The sequence below is a fragment of the Netta rufina genome, assembly GCF_964035555.1.
Source record: "Netta rufina genome assembly, chromosome: 2".
Taxonomy (NCBI): domain Eukaryota; kingdom Metazoa; phylum Chordata; class Aves; order Anseriformes; family Anatidae; genus Netta; species Netta rufina.
In genome coordinates this window covers 118,154,017-118,172,506 of record NC_140124.1, presented here as the reverse complement: position 1 = coordinate 118,172,506, position 18,490 = coordinate 118,154,017, and the positions used below count along the sequence as shown (strand labels likewise).

Genomic DNA, 18,490 nt, shown 5'->3' with positions numbered 1-18,490 from the left:
AAAGAAACAGAACACCTTCTCCAACCCTATTTTTTTTTGAGTTTCTTTGTGTAAATCTTATTAAAACTATTCGTGTAATATATATATTTATATATATATATATTTCCCCTTTGGAATGAAAAATCCCTGTGTAAGTGCTCCATAAATTCTTTATGTATGTAAATACTGCTTTGCAAATCTCATGTGCTTGGTATGATGAATGAGACCAGGAGCAGTTTGACACAGAACAGCAGAGCTATCTTTATTTACCCTTTAACCTGAAGGATCTGACGAATGTACAAGTAGATAACTGGTAAAGGAATTAGCAGGTGGCTCCATGCTGTTTCACACGTCCCTGAATTAGAGATAATGAGGAAACAAGTGGTAGAAACAAAACCTTGAGCAAGGTTGAGATAAAGTAAATTGGCTACAGTGTTAAAGATGAGCTTTAACAGCTCTGGGGCAGTGGCTAATTGCTGACCAGCTCAAGGCGCCTGTCTGAGGGTCTCTAACCAATTATACCTAGGGATATACGTAAGTCCGGTCACTTTAGAACTTAATTTGATACTTTTTTTATTTTGCATCATACAAACATCAATTGTATGACAGATTTGGGTGCCTGGACAGCACGTGGGGCTACAGGGATAGTATATGTAGTAGTGAAAAAAGGCAATAAATGTCTCCTGTTCAAGAGCCATCAGGAGTCTGTGTCTTGCATCCCTTCAGATAACTCATTCTTTTTTAGTTGCAATGAAAACTTTTCTTACTAGTGTTATCAACAGAGGGGACTCTTAAATCTTGATGAGTATAAACTCAAGTGTCTCTCTTCTGGGGCACTTGTGTGGCCCTGATTTAATTTCTATAGATTGCATACTAATCCTGTCTTGTTTTCTATTCTATTTGAAAGAAGCTTATTTATTTCCATCCACATCACAGGTACCTGTTTTTAAAGTGGAATAATATTTCTAATGACAGGTTGTTTTTAATCCGCATTGAGGGGCACCATATGAGTTTTTAAAGAAGATTTCTCTGTAAGTCTAGTAGTAAGTCTAAAGGGATGAGCTATTTTAGTCTTGCTTAGTAGACTGACTGTAGCTTTGTTAAGAAGTTTTTCTGAAGTATCCATTGCTGTATCCCAGATGCTTTTTGGCTGTGTAAGATTTCATTTAAACTCAAATTTATATTATTTTTGTTGAGAGTTTTATCAATATGTAACATCCGTTCTATGTTTCTTTGTTGGTCTCCCAAAATTGCTTAAACAGTGGAGGACTTGGAGCACCAGTTGAAATGGTGGGTCATTAGTGTGCTGATGTTAAGGAGAATGATGGTGAGAAAGTGGGAGCTCTAAATTCCTCTAAGTAGGTTGAGATATCTGTTGCTATGTTTGGACTGATGAAGCACAAGAAAGTATGAAAATCATACTTTGATGCCCATTTTGAAAACTGCTCAAAAATGGACTACTCTGAGAAATTCACCGCAGACTGATGTGATAGTTTCATTATTCCTTTGTAATAAAAGGAGTGACAATTCCTCTTGTGACATGACTGGCAGTTCAGTCTGAACCGGGGAGATCCTCTGACAATTCACAAGTGCAAGGAATAGGAAGGCACGTGGCAGTAATTTGGGTTTGTGCTTGTGTCATTGGCCTTTCTTACCTGACTTCTGCCACAGGAAAACGAAGTGATTACATCCACTAATCTGTCATATCTAACAAGTTATGTGTGAGCAAGGCAATGTGCTTCCTTAACAGCTGTTGAGCTGAGCTATGCAAGGAGCCTGTAGCCTTTGTAGCACGTGATTTATGTGGGGATTAGAATTACAAATCTGTTTAGCAGCTGCACAATATTAAAGACGTTGTTTCTCTGATGCTAATTGTGGGTAGTGCTGCAGCTAAAGAGAGACAGCCTTTATTTTAACCAACAGGTTTTACTGGAAATCGCATGCACACATGCACACACCCCTGTGCAGAAGTAAGCCATGATCTATGGTCCTTGTTAATGACTCGCCAGTCCACTGGCAAGTTGTGGAGACCTGGGAGGTTGTTGGTAGTTATTCTCTAGGACTGAATTTGGCTTTCTTTTCGTCCAAGTGCTCACAGATTCTCTGTCCTATTACTTTCATACAATTTAAAGTTGGTACCACCAGTGCTTGCCTCAGTGGTTGCCTTTCTTCCTTTCATTTTGGCTGCCACTGTATGCTTTGTTTCGGGTTCACGTATAGGTTACTTGTGGTGACTTGTGTAGGCTGTTTGGCCTACAGCTTGAATGCTTTGGAGGTGAAAACAGATGTTTGTGTAAGTCTGAGCCTCTTAAAGAAAAGCAAAAGAGGAGTGCTTCGGAATTTGGAGTGAAGAAGAATGATCCATACAGAGACCTGCATGTTTATAAACTGGCACAGAGATGATTCAGTTTCACAGGTTAAATTGGACTGGACAGAAGTACCAATCTTCCACTTAAAATGGCTCTCACAGTAACAGTTCCTTGGAAAACTGAGGAATTTCAAATGCTGACAGCCGATTTGTAGTTGAAGCGTGGTCATTTGGAGAATATAACAATAACCTCTTGTGACTACCTGTGTCAGTTCTCAGGCAGATAGGTAGGAAGATCATACCTTCCTGTCTTTTTAAGTGAGGCCATATCATGTGTTGAAAATAAATGAAGTGAATTTACATACTACTTTTAAGAAAACTGAGAGTTTATACAGTTACCAGCATAGGTTCTGCTCGTGGTCAGAGAAAAAAAAAATAATTAAATTTGAGTTTTACTTGAGTTTTTCTACATTAAGTAAAAATGTAGGTTGGTGTCCTTTCCCATTTCTGATAAAAGTAGGCCATAGTTATACCCAGTTATCAGGTTTTCTTGTTTGTGTTTTTTTTTTTTTTTTTTTTTTGTAGGTACATTTTTTCTCATTCAGATATGTTCAGATATGACAAATACTTTATGGATTTCCAAATGTATGTTATTTTTATTGTCTGAACATAATGACCAGAGTATATATTTAACATGCCAAGGCAGTTGGTCAGTACTGCTCTGGTCAGGCCTTTGTGTGATGTAATTGCTGATGGCTAAAGCATATCATGAAAAGAGCATGCAGTCAAAAGTAGAGGAAAAAATGCAAAGTGCCAGCCCGTAAGTGAAGTCCTTGGCTTGTCCTCAGTGCTCAACCACAGAAGGGGAAAAGTGAAAGCAAGAGGAAGAGCTGCTGCATCTAGTTGGTGTTTTCTGTTAGTCTGAGTGTGCAGAGTCCATCCTGAAAAAATCTTTTATACAAGTGAGTAGCCATCTGTTTTCTTTAGTCTAAAATATGCTTAGCACTCATTTTCAGACCTGAGATTTTGATATGCTTCCTTTGCTGCTGAATATTTCAGTACATTTCCAATCACTTAGCACATCCGTGGAGCACAAAGAAGTGTTTTGTGTGGGCTGTAAGGAGTAATTTACAGGAACAAATCATTTCCATTTTTAGTGTAACACAAAGATTTAAGTTTTCCTTTAAAGGATAAGACGTCTATGACAAACCATTTCAAAAGTACATAGAATAAATTATATTTAACGAGTCTGCCAAATAGTAAATGCAGCAAAGCTGAGCATCTTAAGAACAATCTAAAAATTTACTTATCAATCAAAATACAAAATCGTAGCAAAATGCTTATTTGTCTTGTTAAATGCTTTATTCCTTTCCCAAAACTAAAAGTGTGGAAATACTCTGTTATATTAACATGTTAGCTGAAAATACTCTGAAGTGAAGCTTCTTTTGCTGTTAATCTAAAGGTAATGTTCACGAGGACACAAATCATAGCTCTTAAAAGGAAAAAATTCTAATTGTTAGAAGGAATGGATTGTAAATAAATCTCATCTTCACCCTGTAGGTGGCAGTAGTGCCGAAGTTTTAAAGCCTGTCACCAGCGTGGCATTTTCAGAAGTGTGGGCAGTTCTTACTGTTTCTACCTAAAAGCAGAAACCTCTGTGCTTAAGGTTTTAAGGAATCTCAATATTGCTAAAACTGCTAGGAACCTAAAACATGGCCACTCCCAACTAATACTACAGCTTCTTCCATAGCCAGTAAATGGGAATTCTAAGAATATGAAGTTGCTGAAGCAGTTAGCAACCTTCTGCTCATGCCAAAATATAAATACAGTCATTGCTTCAAGGAAAAATAAGATTTTGAGTTTAGAACCTTTGCTAAAATATTTTTATAATATTAAAATTTATATAAGGTTTTCACTTTCTTAGATGGCTTGAATGCCATACTTAGTTTAGGTAAGTAGTTCTGTAGAGTTTTTTTGTTTGTTTGTTTGTTTTTGAATGATTCGGGAACAGGAATCTTCTGATGACTCCTCTTCACCCCCAAACTTCCGTGATGTATACAAATGTTACTGTTGTGCTTCACTGTAAAATGTAGAAGTTCTGTAAAGGTTTGCAGCATTTCATCCTAATATTCTTAAAAACAAACAAAAAAGTTTATTAAAAAAAAAAACGGTTGTCCAAATACAACTTCATAGAAATTTATATTTGTTTAATTATCTTCATGTCACATTTCATAGTGTATGTTTTTATTTCTGTTGCAGTCTACCAGAATCGGAATGTCAGTGAATGCAATACGCAAGCAAAGCACAGATGAAGAAGTTACATCTTTAGCAAAATCTCTGATCAAGTCTTGGAAGAAATTGTTAGGTAAGGTGACACAAACTTTTATTTATTTTTTTTACTTGTTGTTTTACTGTTTCAGCTATATGCAGATTTGATGCAAATCCTTCTACTTCCTTGCTTCAGATATACTTGTGCTTCTACTTAAGTATTGAAACTATTTGTGTGAAGGTAGTGGGTTTTTTTAATCTCTTTGACTATCGCCGGTGCATTACTGTGAAAATGTATTCAGAAACAAAGTTAATATACTTTGATTAGGGCTGACAAACAGTAGGAAACCAACTTCTGCAACATGACTCATTTCTGAAGTCTCATTGCCTGCTGTTGAGCTAGAGTGACTGTGCTGCAGTACTAAAAACTAACGAACCTTTTCTTGACTATTTCCTTTGTCAAATATAACATACTTGGAAGAGTTTGTGCAAAACTCATATGAAAGTGTAGAGACTTTGAAGTTTGGATATAAAGTGACATGTGAAGAGAAAAAACAGTTTAAAAAACAACACCTTTAAAATTCTGTTATAACTTACCGATGGTACATATTTCTCTAAAACCTTAATAGTTTTAAATAACTTACTGATTAATGAGTTAATACTTTTTGTTTAATTTCCATTACAGCAATGAATACAGTTATTAAAACCTTTTTGTTAATAGATGGTTATTCAAGGATGCCTTGTAGCACTTAATTCTAATGTGTTTGAAAAGACTCTAATCTGAAGCAGTATCTTTGAGCTATTTTTGCTAATAACACTGGGTTGAACTCAATTTAATTTCTTTGGATCCCATTTTAAGCTTTAGGAAGCTTAAAATTTTGAAATAGGAAACAGGTTTTATTTTCTCCTGATTTAAATATTCAACGTTCTGTCTAGAAAAATATGCTAAATACCTGGCTGCCATTTTAGGGGTAGCCTCAGTCAGCCTCATTTTGTCAACTCCGTTAGTCTCATTTGTCAGCCTCATTTTGGCAATTACGAAGTATTTTATCAAATACTTTATTATTCCTTTTGTAAACGTGGTAAAAATGACTTTATATCCCTTTGTCAGTATATGCATGTAAATATGGACAAATGGTGACAGTTTATGTAGTGTTAACTAATCTTCTACAACTTACATACCCTAATAAGAAGCCACAACTTCTATACCACAGATATTTTTTAACGTATCTTTAAAATGTTAGATAACACTCGTTAGGCTAGTAGTAGTAATTAAATTTTACCAGCATATTGAGTATTACCAAAATACTTTTAAAATCATGCTGACTTTTACTATAAATTAAATGCACACTTTATAAAGGATCTGATCGGAAGTCACCAGTAAAAATTAGAAATCATGTACATCTGATTAAATTTCCACTTATATCTTGATTGAAGTCCAACTGTCTGATGCATAAAAATGGTAAGATATGTAAAAGCAGCAATAGACTTGCATATTAACTTGACCTCCTCTAAATACTTGAAAGCAGCAGCTGGACTGAGGGACCTAGCTCTCAAGTTATTCATGTAAGTAAGGAATATGTAATAAATGATTCAAAAAAGAAAAGAACGGCTCTGTTACTGTTTTCTTTTTTAAAGATTTCTGATAGTGCAACTTATTTTAGGCAACAAAGCAGAAGAAATGTTTTCCACAGAGTTCTTAACTTTTGGGAATTCTCCCAGATACTGCATTTTGCACTGGCTAAGCATTCTGGGTGTCACTGTCCTTCGAGCAAAGGAATTGCAATTCATGTGTTAAGACAGTAGAAAAAGGTTTCTGTTTCATTATTTTAAACGTAATTTCAGTCAGTCAAATTTGTTTTAATATATTGTTACTATAGCTGACTGATATGTAACTGTTTAAACATTGTGAAACACAGGAATTATTATTCCTCCACCTCTGAAGTTGGTCTTGCTATAGAAGTCTGGAATAGGACTCTGATGACGGTAGGTCAATCTGAGTATAGGCTGCTGCTGAAAGAGGTGGTCTTGACCTCCCTTTTGCAGAGGTGCCTTCTTGCTCCTTCCTGTGCTAAGACTAGTGCTCAAGTGGCTATCCAGAAGGTCAGAGTTGGGAACTGACCAGTTGTAAACTAAACGTCTTGTTCTTCTGGATTACATCTCAACTGTGTCAGATTCTTGATCCGGCCCTTTTACAGTTCCTGATTCCTGCACAGGGATCGGGGCAGTAACATGCAGCTGCGGAAAGGTGGGATTGCTGCTTTTGATGGTTGCTACATTCAGATTAAGACAATTGTGAAATCTACTGTAAGACTGCTTTCATCAGGTGATGTCAAATATCACAGAATCACAGAATTTCTAGGTTGGAAGAGACCTCAAGATCATCGAGTCCAACCTCTGACCTAACGCTAACAATCCCCACTAAACCATTTCCCTAAGCTCTACATCTAAACGTCTTTTAAAGACTTCCAGGGATGGTGACTCCACCACTTCCCTGGGCAGCCTGTTCCAATGCCTCACAACCCTTTCGGTAACAGAAACAATATGAGGAACTGGAATGTAAATAGCAAATATTTGACAACAGTCAGAACTAAATATGTTCTTGGGGCAGAGGGTATGTGACCTTTGTTTATTCTCTAACTTTTGTTACGGGGGAAGATATTGCTCTATGTACACTACGGTGCTAGGTTTGCTACAGTTGTGATTGTGCATTTATTATATAAAATCAAACAAATTTTGAAAATACAACATTGCTTATATTAAAAAACTGATGTAGTTAAATTCTCCTGTGTAGACCATATAAGAAAGCACAGTAGGTTAAATGTTTCACTTCTTATTTCACTGCTCAGTGTTCATTAGAACTTAGTGTCATAACTCTGGAAGATAGGGTATCTGGGCTGCATGAAGCATGGGTGGGAATCTTACAAAGTGCTCTTATTCTGTTTTATCATTAGTTTTGACTTTCTCAGAAGAATACGAAATACCATATGTTGAGCTGCTTGAGAAATCATTTTCGATTGTGCTGTTTATAGTGCATGTAAAATGGTATGGATCAAAGATGGCAACAGAAGCGGACAGCTGTTAATCGTACCAAGCATTGTACTCAGAGATCTGAAGTCTTTGTGAGTTATTTTTATAAATGACATTTTGAATTTAGGAAAGAATCTTTGACTGTTCAGGGTGCATGTGCTACCTAAGTTTGAATGCTTTTGGAACTTGTGTTTTAAGGATGCATGGGGAACAGAGAAGAAATCAAAATAAGGTTGTGAATCACCAGAGTGTTAAGAGATATTTATGGCTCGCCTGAAACCATGGCAGGTTACAAATGTTTTTTCAGCAGGGTCAGAAGCTGCCCAGCAGAGGGCTCACAGGCATTGTCTGAAGTGAGTCACTGCATGAACTACAGTGAAAGATTGCTTTCAGATGTTGTTATAAAAACGTTAAACCACACAGACTAGTTGGTCACAATTTAGATGAAGAAGCAAATTCAGTTCTCAGAATGAAATACTGTTAAGTCATACCATAGAATTTGCAAGTAGTTATTGTTTTGCCAAGTAGTTGAGTATGCAGAGTATGTTATACAGATGCCTATGTTGTATCCACTCAAGTTATGAGGGTTTTTATGAAGTTATCCTCATTAAAAAAATCTCTAAGGAATTTAACATCCTCTATCACAAATAATTATTCACTGAACTCTAAGAGTATACATTAAAAAAATAAAGTCCAGACCTTTAACTGAGTAAACTTAACTTCAGGAAGCTTGTGATCTGGACTGAAATTGCAGAATGATTGGACAATACTCTTGTCAGTAACCACAAGTCTGATCATATATTTCCAGGAAAAAACAAACAAACAACAAAACCAAACACACACCAAAAACCTAAAAATGGGTCCAAGAACATTTTGAAATACCTGTTTCAATATATATATATATATATATCTTAAAACAAAATTGCTTAGTCATACTTAATAAGTGCTTAATGTTTTTAAGATAATGCCAGCCAGACTACACAGAAGTGTATTGCTCAATGGAATTTGTGCATACTATCTTCTATTATTTCAAATCTGGTTTTGATTCTGCTGGAACAAGCTGGTACAGTCTAGGACTATCTTACAGGTATGTTACTGCTGTCATTAGGTAAAGTTGTTCAAGAGCATCTAAAAACGTACTGATTGTATTTGAAAAACTGTTATTGACAAAACAAGTTCCTAAATGACAATCTAAGAATGTTCAAGAATAGTGTTTACTAAAGGTAAGAATAGTATGTGTCTTTATAGGATATCAAGTGCAAAAATAGTTTTAGAACATCTCTTAATTTACATATCAGGTATGAGCTATAGAATCGTTTAGGTTGGAGAAGACCTTCAAGGTCATCAAGTCCCATCGCTAAACATCGTTCTGCAGTGCCATGTCTACATATCTCTCACACACCTCCAGGAGTGGGGACTCCACTGCTTCCCTGGGCAGCCTGTTCCAAAGCTTGACCGCCATCTCCATGAAATTCTCCCTAATACCCAATCTAAACCTCCCTGGCATAACTTGAGGCCATTTCCTCATGTCCTATCACTGTTCACATGAGAAGAGAGTCCAGCACTTGCCTTGCTGCAGCCTTCTTCCAGGTAGTTGTAGAGAGTGATGAGGTCTCCCCTCAGCCTCTTCTTCTCCAGTTCCCTCAGCACTCCTCATAACTATTGTTTCTAGTCCCCTCACCAACTTTGTTGTGCATGCTCGGGCAACCCCATATCCTTCCTTTAGTGAGGGGCCCAGAACTGAGCACAGTATTCAAGGTACAATCTCACTGGTGCCATGTACAAGGGGACAATCACTTCCCTTGTCCTGCTGCCCATACTATTTCTGACGCAAACCAGGATGCCACTGGCCTTCATGGCCACCACTGCTGGCTGTAGACTAGCATCCCCAGGTCCTGTTCTGCCAGGCAGCTTTCCAGCCACTCTTCCCCAGGCCTATACCACCACATGGGGTTATGACCCAGGTACAGGACCTGGCAATCAGCCTTTTTGAATCTAGTGTGATTGGATGTGGCCAGTCCCTATCAACAGCCTTCCTACCTTCAAGCAATTCTGCCAAACTTGCTGTTGTCTGCAGACTTGCAGAGGGTGCACTCATCCAGATTAAAATGTGCAGACTTGCAGAGGGTGTACTCATCCAGGTAAAAATGTTGAACAAAGCCAGCCCTGGGGGGTACCACTGGTGACCAGCCACCATCTGGGTTGAACTCCATTCACTGTGACTCTTTGAGCCTGGCCATCCAGGCAGTTCTTCAGCCAGCAATCTGTACACCTGTCCAAGCCGTGAGCAGCCAGTTTCTCACAGAATACTGTGGGATGCTGTCAAATACTTTACTGAAATTCAGATAAATAACATCTACAGCCTTGCCCTCATCTGCTAAGAAGGTCATTTTGTCATAGGAGATCAGGTTAGTCAAGCGGGACCAGCCTTTCATAAACTCATGCTGGCTGCATCTGATCACTGGGCACAGTTGTCCCATGTGTACTGTGTAAGGACATACAAGGTGGTCTGCTCCATGACCTTCCCTGGTACCAAGGTCAGACTGACAGACCTGTTATTCCCTAGGTCCTTCTTCCTTCACTTCTTGTAGACTGGAGTCCCATTCACTCTAACCTCCTGTTAACTAGGCGTTAGTATAAATTACTTCACGTTGTTTAAACAAGGAAAAAAAAAAGACTTTTTTTTTTATGGCCTTCTGAAGCTGCAGTAGCTAAAACTGAAATTATGCTTTTCGTTCTTAAAAGTGATGACGATTTCAGTTTGTTTCTGAAAAAAAATTAAAAATTAAAAATGAAATTTGGGTAAGTTTTAACAGCTGAATGGTTTAAGAAATAATCTTGCCTCTTTAAAGTGACCTAGAATTATAATTGAAATTCTCTAAATATTTTTAATATTTTTCTGCTTCTATAGATTTCCTGACATGAATCATGTTCTCATTTGAATTTTTAAATGTCTCACACAGAAAGGCTGTTTTTCCCTCTTTCTTTGTTAGAATTTCTGTGGTTGTCTGTAGTTTCCATTAGCTGTCATTCTCCCTTTGCTCTTGAGTCTGACCACTGAATGTAAAATAAGTTAATTAGAAGAGACTTCAGTCTCTCAAGGTTAACTTTTTTTGTCCTCTCCCCAAAGGATAGTTGAAATGCTGTCTAGCAAGCTGTTAATTGCATACTATTCTTTTGTCAGTACAGTATTTAATAAAATAAAGTGTCCTTGCTCATGTGTGAGTTTAAGAATAAATACTGCTTGACACTGAATCCCCTGTCCTTGGTACTTCCCAATAGATAAAAGTGAATGGCTTAGAGTATTTCTACTAAGCAGAGAATATTGTTAACTTCATTTTCAGATTACTGAAGCTGGACTAAACAGAAACGAAGAAAAGATTTCTAATAAAAGATATCTGTGAAATCTGTGTAAACTCTTCTCTAAGAGATTAAAGATAGTGTAGTTTTGAATGCCTATTTGTTGAAGATCATCCAGGTGTCTTGGCTGGTGGAGTTTGATGTTGGTTTGAGACATACTTGGTTAGACTGCTCTGCAGTTGTAGAAAGAGCCATGTTTTTACCTCTTACTTTAACCCTCTGCCTCACATATACTCTGCCCTTCATAAATGAAAGAAGCAATCAGGGCTAATGTTCACCAATCACAGAACCATAGCATAGTTTGGGTTGGAAGGGTCCTTAAGGATCACCTGGTTCCAACCCCCCTGCCATGGGCAGGGACACCTCCCACCACACCAGGTTGACCTAAAACCCCATCCAGCCTGGCCTTGAGCACCTCCAGGGATGGGGCATCCACAGCTTCTCTGGGCAGCCTGTGCCAGTTCCTCACCACCCTCTGAGTGAAGAATTTCTTCCTAACATCTGATCTAAATCTCTGCTTTTTTCAGTTTAAAGCCATTCCCCCTTGCCCTATCCCTACGTTCCCTGACACAGAGTCCTTCCCTAGCTTTCCTTTAGGCCCCCTTTAGGTACTTACTGGAAGGCTGCTGTAAGGTCTTCCTGAAACCTGCTCTTCTCCAGGCTGAACAGCCCAAGCTCTCTCAGCCTGTCCTTGTAGGAAAGGTGCTCCAGTCTCATCTTTGTGGTCCTCCTCTGGACTTGTTCTAATACTTTGTGTCCTGAGGCTTGGGGGAAATGCGTAGCCCAAGGCTGATCTGTCAGTTTGTCTTAAAACCTCTGACAAAAATGATCATGTACTTAAGATGAGGGTAAATGAGACAGCATGCATATATAGAATATTTTTAAAATTAGGTATTGTTTGTTGCCATAGAGAGTAGTCATGTCAATATGCATGGTAAAATGGGTTTTGTTTCCTTTCTCTGTGCACCTTGGGTGTCATAGCAGAAAACGTATGTGATCTGTTCAGCTTGTAGCCTCATTTGCTTAGTGAATTTTAGTGAGGAAATCTTTAAAGTTTTAAGTTCTTGAAGTCTGGGGGAATATTCTGGAGAAGTATTTTGTGTATTTGCCTGGTTCCCATACTGTTTTGTAGGCATCTATTTTTTGAGGCAGCTGGAGACAGAATACTAGATGTGTGCTTTAAGTGCTCAAATAAGAGACATATGGAGATGGGGTTCTTTTGGAAATTAGGATACTTTTAGATGCTTAAGCAAAGGTGTAGATACCTGGTTTGGGGTATCTTGACAGGAATGACTAAGCCTTATCAGATTTCCCTATTTTGATCTGGTTTTAGTTCTTTTTAAATATATTTGTAATCAAAATATTAACGGTCTATAGAATCAGATGTATAATGCCAGATTTATGAGGGCTCAGAGGGGAATTAACAAAATCTAACTTTAGGTGGGTGACACGAATCTTTCTCTCTACCTAGTGGAGAGAGTCAACCTTTCTGAAAGCAAGTCAAAGCTGGAGCTTGATTTAGCCACTCTGAATTGCCCTTTACAATAAAAAGGTGTTCACGAGGCTGCAGATAAGTGTTGTGATTGCCCTTTTTAATAAAAGACCGTTCTTATTTTCTGTGATGTTATCATCATTAAATACATCCTGTGTGGGGGAAAGGCAACTTTAAATCTTTTTAAACAATATTCCTAGAGCTATCACAGAAAATACTGTGTGCACGTCTGTAAAACTCCTTCAAAAACTTTTTGTATTTTTGTATTCTGTATTTTTTTGGCAACCATAGGTAGCTTCTACCCTACAGTTCCTTTCATTCAGTGTTTTAAATATAATTGAACAGAATGTGAAACTGTGAATATAGTTGAAAAGAATTAAATGCATTTAGTGGGAACTGGTATTTAAAAAATGGGAGATGAACTTCAGAGACTTAATGAAGTCTCTATTTAAGTAGTTATTGTGTATCTCATGCAGTAGAATTGGCAAAAATAAATTGTAGAAGTTTACCTTTTCATCATGTCTTCACTGTCATTTTAAGCAGATATTGGTCTTGACCTGAAGCATCTAAGTGTTAACATATATTTCATTTGCTGGGTTGGTGAGGCTGTTGAGGGTAGAAAACTGTTTCAGCAAGAGAAAGTCAAGTCAGAGAGTGAGAGCTGATAGCATTTCTAATTGACTCAGAAGAAACCATCAAAGATACTCTGCCACTGTTTTAAATCAGTTATCGAGTAAAAGTTTCTCGTGTTTTGTATTCCCAGATGGACCTTCAACTGATAAAGATTCTGAGGAAAAGAAAAAGGAGTCTGCATCTTCCTCACAAAACAGCCCTGAAGCAAGAGAAGAAAGGTACTTAGTTCTTGAAGACAAATAATCTCACTCAGTATAAATTGGCTTTAACCTGCAAAATCAACCAGTGTGTATATATATTTAAACTGTGGCCCAAATTTGTCGTATTAGAGAGAGCTGCTGGCATATTTAAAAAAAAAAAAAAAAAAAAAAAAAAAAAAAAAAAAAAAGACACAGGCCAAGATAAGGCCAGACTAGTTATTGTTTGTTTATTTATTCTGTTTTATCTGTCAGATACTTTCTTTTCTCAATCTTAGCACCGAGCTTTGAGAACTGTAAAACAACTTTCAGTTACAACCTTGCGGTAATTACATATGCTAGAGGCTTAGAATACTACTTTTGTCTGTGAGCTTATGTGTTTAATAAACAGTCTTGTTCTACACCTTTTTTAGTAGAGACAAAATATATGTTGTCAGAAAGATGAGCCCATGTAAATGACGCTTGAGGAGCTAATGAGCATTTGCAAAATAGTGTCGACAAGTCTAGTTTTCCTGTGTGTTTCTGTTTGTAGTGAATCTGTTTACAAGTGCCATTTTCAAATTGAAATTTAACTTCTAATCATTTGTCCCAAAGTGAATTGAAAACAGTTTTACAGTTTGCAAAAGCAGCCTTACACTATAGTACCACTTCAGTATGCTAAGTAGAGTGAATGCAATGCACTCGCTGCAAACTGAACATTAGAATGGTATTTCTTCACTGTTTTATAAAGCAAAGTTCCATGAGGAAAAAATGGTTTCATGTTAATGTAGAGAACTGAGAATTGAAACTTACCACATCATGGAATGAAATACCTGCTGTCTCTCTTGTGTGAAACACCCTAGCTAACATTCTAAAGACATTTTAAAATTTTATTGCCTCCAGAGCCATAAATAGCTTTTAGAAAGTGACCTGTATTCTCTTTTATTTTTTTCAATATCATCAATGGGTATAGCAAAAGATCTGTGTTTTGCCCCAGAACAAAGTCATCTGAAGAAGGGAAAAAATACGTAATACTAGTTTTCTTCTTGCCTTTTTCTAGCAGTTCAAGTAGCAATTCCAGCAGCAGGAAGGAGGAGGGTAGTGCTTCCTCAAATTCTTTCATCCGTTCTTTTCCTCGAGCTCCAAGCACTTCAGATTCTGTACGAATGAAATGTAGAGAAATGCTCTCTGCAGCTCTCAGAACGGGAGGTGAGCTTTGTAGACCATATTTTCAAGTTTAACTATTTCCTTTTTCATTTCAGTCCTTCCCACTCTGTTCTTCTCCTGCCCTTGTTTATTGTATTCTTTATGCCCAATAGGCCAGTTCACCCAAGCTGCAAGAAACTGGGTAGCCTTGGCAGTATGGATATGTTTTGAAATACTTTTTTGTTGCTGGTGATATGGGACGTTTTGTAGCTTCTGTTCAACTGATATCTTGCCTAGAGTGGACCTTCTTTTCAGGAAGTTATTTCCTCTGTAATGCCTCATTTGAATCTTTTAATGGAAGCTGCTATTTTTTGTCTTATCTGTGACTGAATGGCACTTTATTCACGACTGCCTTTCTTACTCCAGTCCTGTGAGCCTTCAGATTCCAATTTCTGAAGGCTGCCTTTTTGTTTTGATTTAACCTTGGAGTTTCATTGATACAATCACAGTAGCATTCTTGCATTGTTCAGCTTTCATGCCTTATGGGCATCTGTAAATTGCTTAACTGTTACTGTTGTTTTTGTGTGTGTGTGGTGGTTTTTTTTTCCCCATCATGTACACTTCTGTGTCTTTAAACTGGCAAATAAAAAGTTGGACTACTCAGAATACCTGAATTCTTTTGGGTCCTTCTCTTCTACCAGAACTTATGACCCACCTCCTCTTTCTCTGTTGTTAGCTTAGGTGAAGCTGACACAGTGTAAGCAGACTTCTGAAGTAATCTTTTTTACTCTTTTCACTCTTTTGTTCTTTACTTTTAATTCACATAAATTACAACACAGACACTAATCAAAGCCGACTAAAGACCTTGAATTTATGGTCCTCTGTATCTGTAGTTCATAGACTTTAAAAACATTTGTAACCAGAAATGTGCATATAGCATCTTAGTTTTCATAATTATATGTAGTTGGAATTTTATCTAGGTTTCCAAGAATTCTTTTCCTAATGTTACCAAGATTGCTATGGTTTACTTCTTCTAATTTGCATGTTTTCTGACTCTACAGCTCTGCATTTTTTTTTAATTATAATATTGTTATTTAATTCAAGTGTTTCTAATGAAATCAGTCTCTTGCATGCTTGCAAAACATTGTGTGGCTTTTGTTGTGTGGACTGAAAGAATTGATAAGACCTGATAAAGAATATTTTCTTTTTATAAAAACCTATTTTTTGCACAGATGCATGTTGGAAATGGGTAGATTCTGAGCCTAATAGAAAACTTTTTTTTCTTCTGTATAGCAAAGTGTTTTTTATTACTACTTGTGTTTGCAACTAGACAGAAATTTTTGTGTGAAAGATATAAGGCTATTAAGCTTTTTAAAAATCTTTTATTGTTCTTCATTTCACTTATTTTTCTTCAAAGTAAAGTTTCGAGATAATAAGTTTTTAGTAAATGAAACTTTCTGTATCAAAAAGAAAATTCATTGTGTTTGTTTCATAATTTGTTCTATTTTGATGTTCTGAATGGGCACTCAGTGATATAAAATACTGCTGAGATCATAGAGTGCTAATAAATAATATTTTATTTTTTGTTGTGTTCAGATGATTACATTGCTATTGGTGCTGATGAGGAAGAGCTGGGTTCTCAGATTGAAGAAGATATCCTTTGTTGTGCTTTAGGATAAGAGAACATTGATAATCTTAAAAATTAGTTTATTTTATCTGTATAGTGAATATTTTATTTAACCTAGGACAAAACCAAGCAAACTGTGTTTAACACATCAGTTCAGAAATTCAGTGTTTAAAAAAATACCACAGCCTAAACCACATACCTTAAAACCTGTAGCTTTTTTTATGTGTACGATTTTTATTCTTACTTTTTATACAGAAGTTAATTGATCCTCAGGATGGACTTAAATTTATGGCTGATTTCTGAGAATTTTGATTAAAATTCTATTACCACAAAATTCACATTTCGCAAACTGTGCTAAATTACAATTATGCTTTGGCAGGACGTGAACTAGTGTCTGCTTTGTTGAACAGGAAAGGAACTGTTGTTTGGAGGTGGGGGAAGGACTTGGCTTTAAAAGATTGCCCCCAAAAAAGAATATTCTTTAGTGCTCTGTTTTACTTGCTAATGTTTTGTTCCTTAAATCCAAAGCACCAATTTTTCAGGAGTTTAAAAACACTGATATGAAATACAAAAATAGGGTACGAAGTAGAATAGCAAATCTCAAGGATGCAAAGAATCCAAACCTAAGGAAAAATGTGTTATGTGGGAACATACCTCCTGACAAGCTTGCCAAAATGACAGCAGAGGTAAGTAAACCATATGCCTTGAACTGTTTCCCTATTGGACTTATGTCCTGGCCACAGAAGCAGTTAATATAAGGTGTTTGTACTTCGAGAGGCTATGGCTTGTTTGTGGCTTTCACAGTTTGAATTATACAGGGCTTTATTGGTGCAGAGCAAACGGAAGTGTTAACCGTGTTAATGGTTCCTAAACATCTGATTTTCTCTGTGAGTCACGGGACAGGTAAGCTGTCGTTTGCAAGTTCTGTGAAGCACAGAATACTGGGTAGTTTTTGAAAGGCCACGTGATGTATCAGTGATAGCTTAAGTTCAGGAAGATGTAAATAAATATATCTGGCTAGTGATTTCAAGCTGTTAACCAATTCATGCTTCTGGATATGTAATACTATACCATCTGTGGTAGTCTGTCTTGCCATTTGTTTTGCAAATACTAACCTCTGCTGTTATACCCCTATGCATGGGATGACACTGGTAAAAATCAGTCCCTCTCCTTTTGGCATTTTCAGTGTTGAGTCAAAGCTTATCTCAAATTTGACAGATTACTTGAAATGATTTTGAAGGAAACTCTTCACAATAAATAGAAAGACGACATAAATGATGGGGTAAAGAAGCTAGGAGAATTGCCCTCTGAATCAAATTAAATTTATGCTATTGGAAGAACATTTTGAGCACTTTAATAGAAATTTTTGTTCAGATGCTCGCTATCTTTGTATTTATAAATCAAAACAAATCTAGGAAGTCTGAAGTAAAAAATTAGATGTTATAGGAAAGGAAAATAAAAGCATGGTTAACATCTGATTTCTGTTTTGTACTTCTGCTTGTATGTGTTGGATTCTGTTACTTCCCACCCTCCTTATACTGGCCACAATCAGGTAGGTATAAAGGAGAATCATGGAGACTGACAAGAAATTAAATTTACAATCAAGTAATGAAAATCATGACTAGTTTTGATCTGAAGGAATAGCTTTTTATAAAGCTTTATATCAAGGCCAGGGCAAATGAAGGCTGATAAAGGAACTTGTAAAGAGCAGTAAGTTAAATGCATATTTTGAGTTTTTGTATTCTACATGCATGTGTATGTAAATATGCACAAAAATACGTTTCATGTTATCCAGTGCCCATTCTTTGTTTTAACTGATGTCTTGGACTAAGATTTTAAATGTAATGGCTAAAATAACCTGTTCTATCAAAAAGATGATTTCTGAAGTCAAACCACATTAATACAAGATTTACAAACAAATAATAAAAAAAAACAAACCGTGAATATGAGCTCTTCAGTTAGTATTTTGAAACTAGCTGTATGCGTGAAGTTTTATGCAAAGCAAAGTTTGCTTTTACATAATCTTACCCAACAAAATGCTTAAAGTCAAGGAAAACTTACTAGAAGAAGTTGTTAAGCAATTAATTAAAGAAGGTGCCTTGTTTGTGCAGTATTATGAGGCATCTCCATTTGAGTAGAGCTACCCCCATTGAGTGTAGGCACTGGTTTAATATCTGTTTTGCCAGGAACTTGGGAAAAGTATCAAAAAATTTGTGTGGCAGTAGAAGAGCATTGTTGAGCTTTGCTCTGACATACATCAACCATCACCATTAAATTTGCAGTTTCTTTATTGACTGCAATAGGAATAAGCTGCTGATGTAAATTAATATCTATTTATATTTACATGCTTTAGATACAGTGCCTTGAATGAAGAAGAAAAGCCTGAGTAAAAAAGTTCCAAATTTCTTCAAGTATTAGTTATTAGGTGACAGATAATTATTAGTAATAGGCATTACTGTTTACATTGTCCT

At 36.6% G+C, this 18,490-nt stretch overlaps 1 protein-coding gene across 2 annotated transcripts in view; it reads left to right on the top strand.

Annotated features, from left to right (window-relative positions):
* The window catches only part of LOC311207238 (transcription elongation factor A protein 1), a 49,766-nt gene that overhangs the window by 27,702 nt on the left and 3,574 nt on the right, over window positions 1-18,490 (top strand). For both annotated transcript variants that reach the window (XM_084283197.1, XM_084283199.1), the window contains 5 exons: window positions 4,547-4,652; window positions 13,201-13,288; window positions 14,307-14,455; window positions 15,989-16,045; window positions 16,551-16,705. In XM_084283197.1, the coding sequence (XP_084139323.1) occupies window positions 4,547-4,652; window positions 13,201-13,288; window positions 14,307-14,455; window positions 15,989-16,045; window positions 16,551-16,705 (555 nt within the window). The remainder of the gene's footprint in view (window positions 1-4,546; window positions 4,653-13,200; window positions 13,289-14,306; window positions 14,456-15,988; window positions 16,046-16,550; window positions 16,706-18,490) is intronic.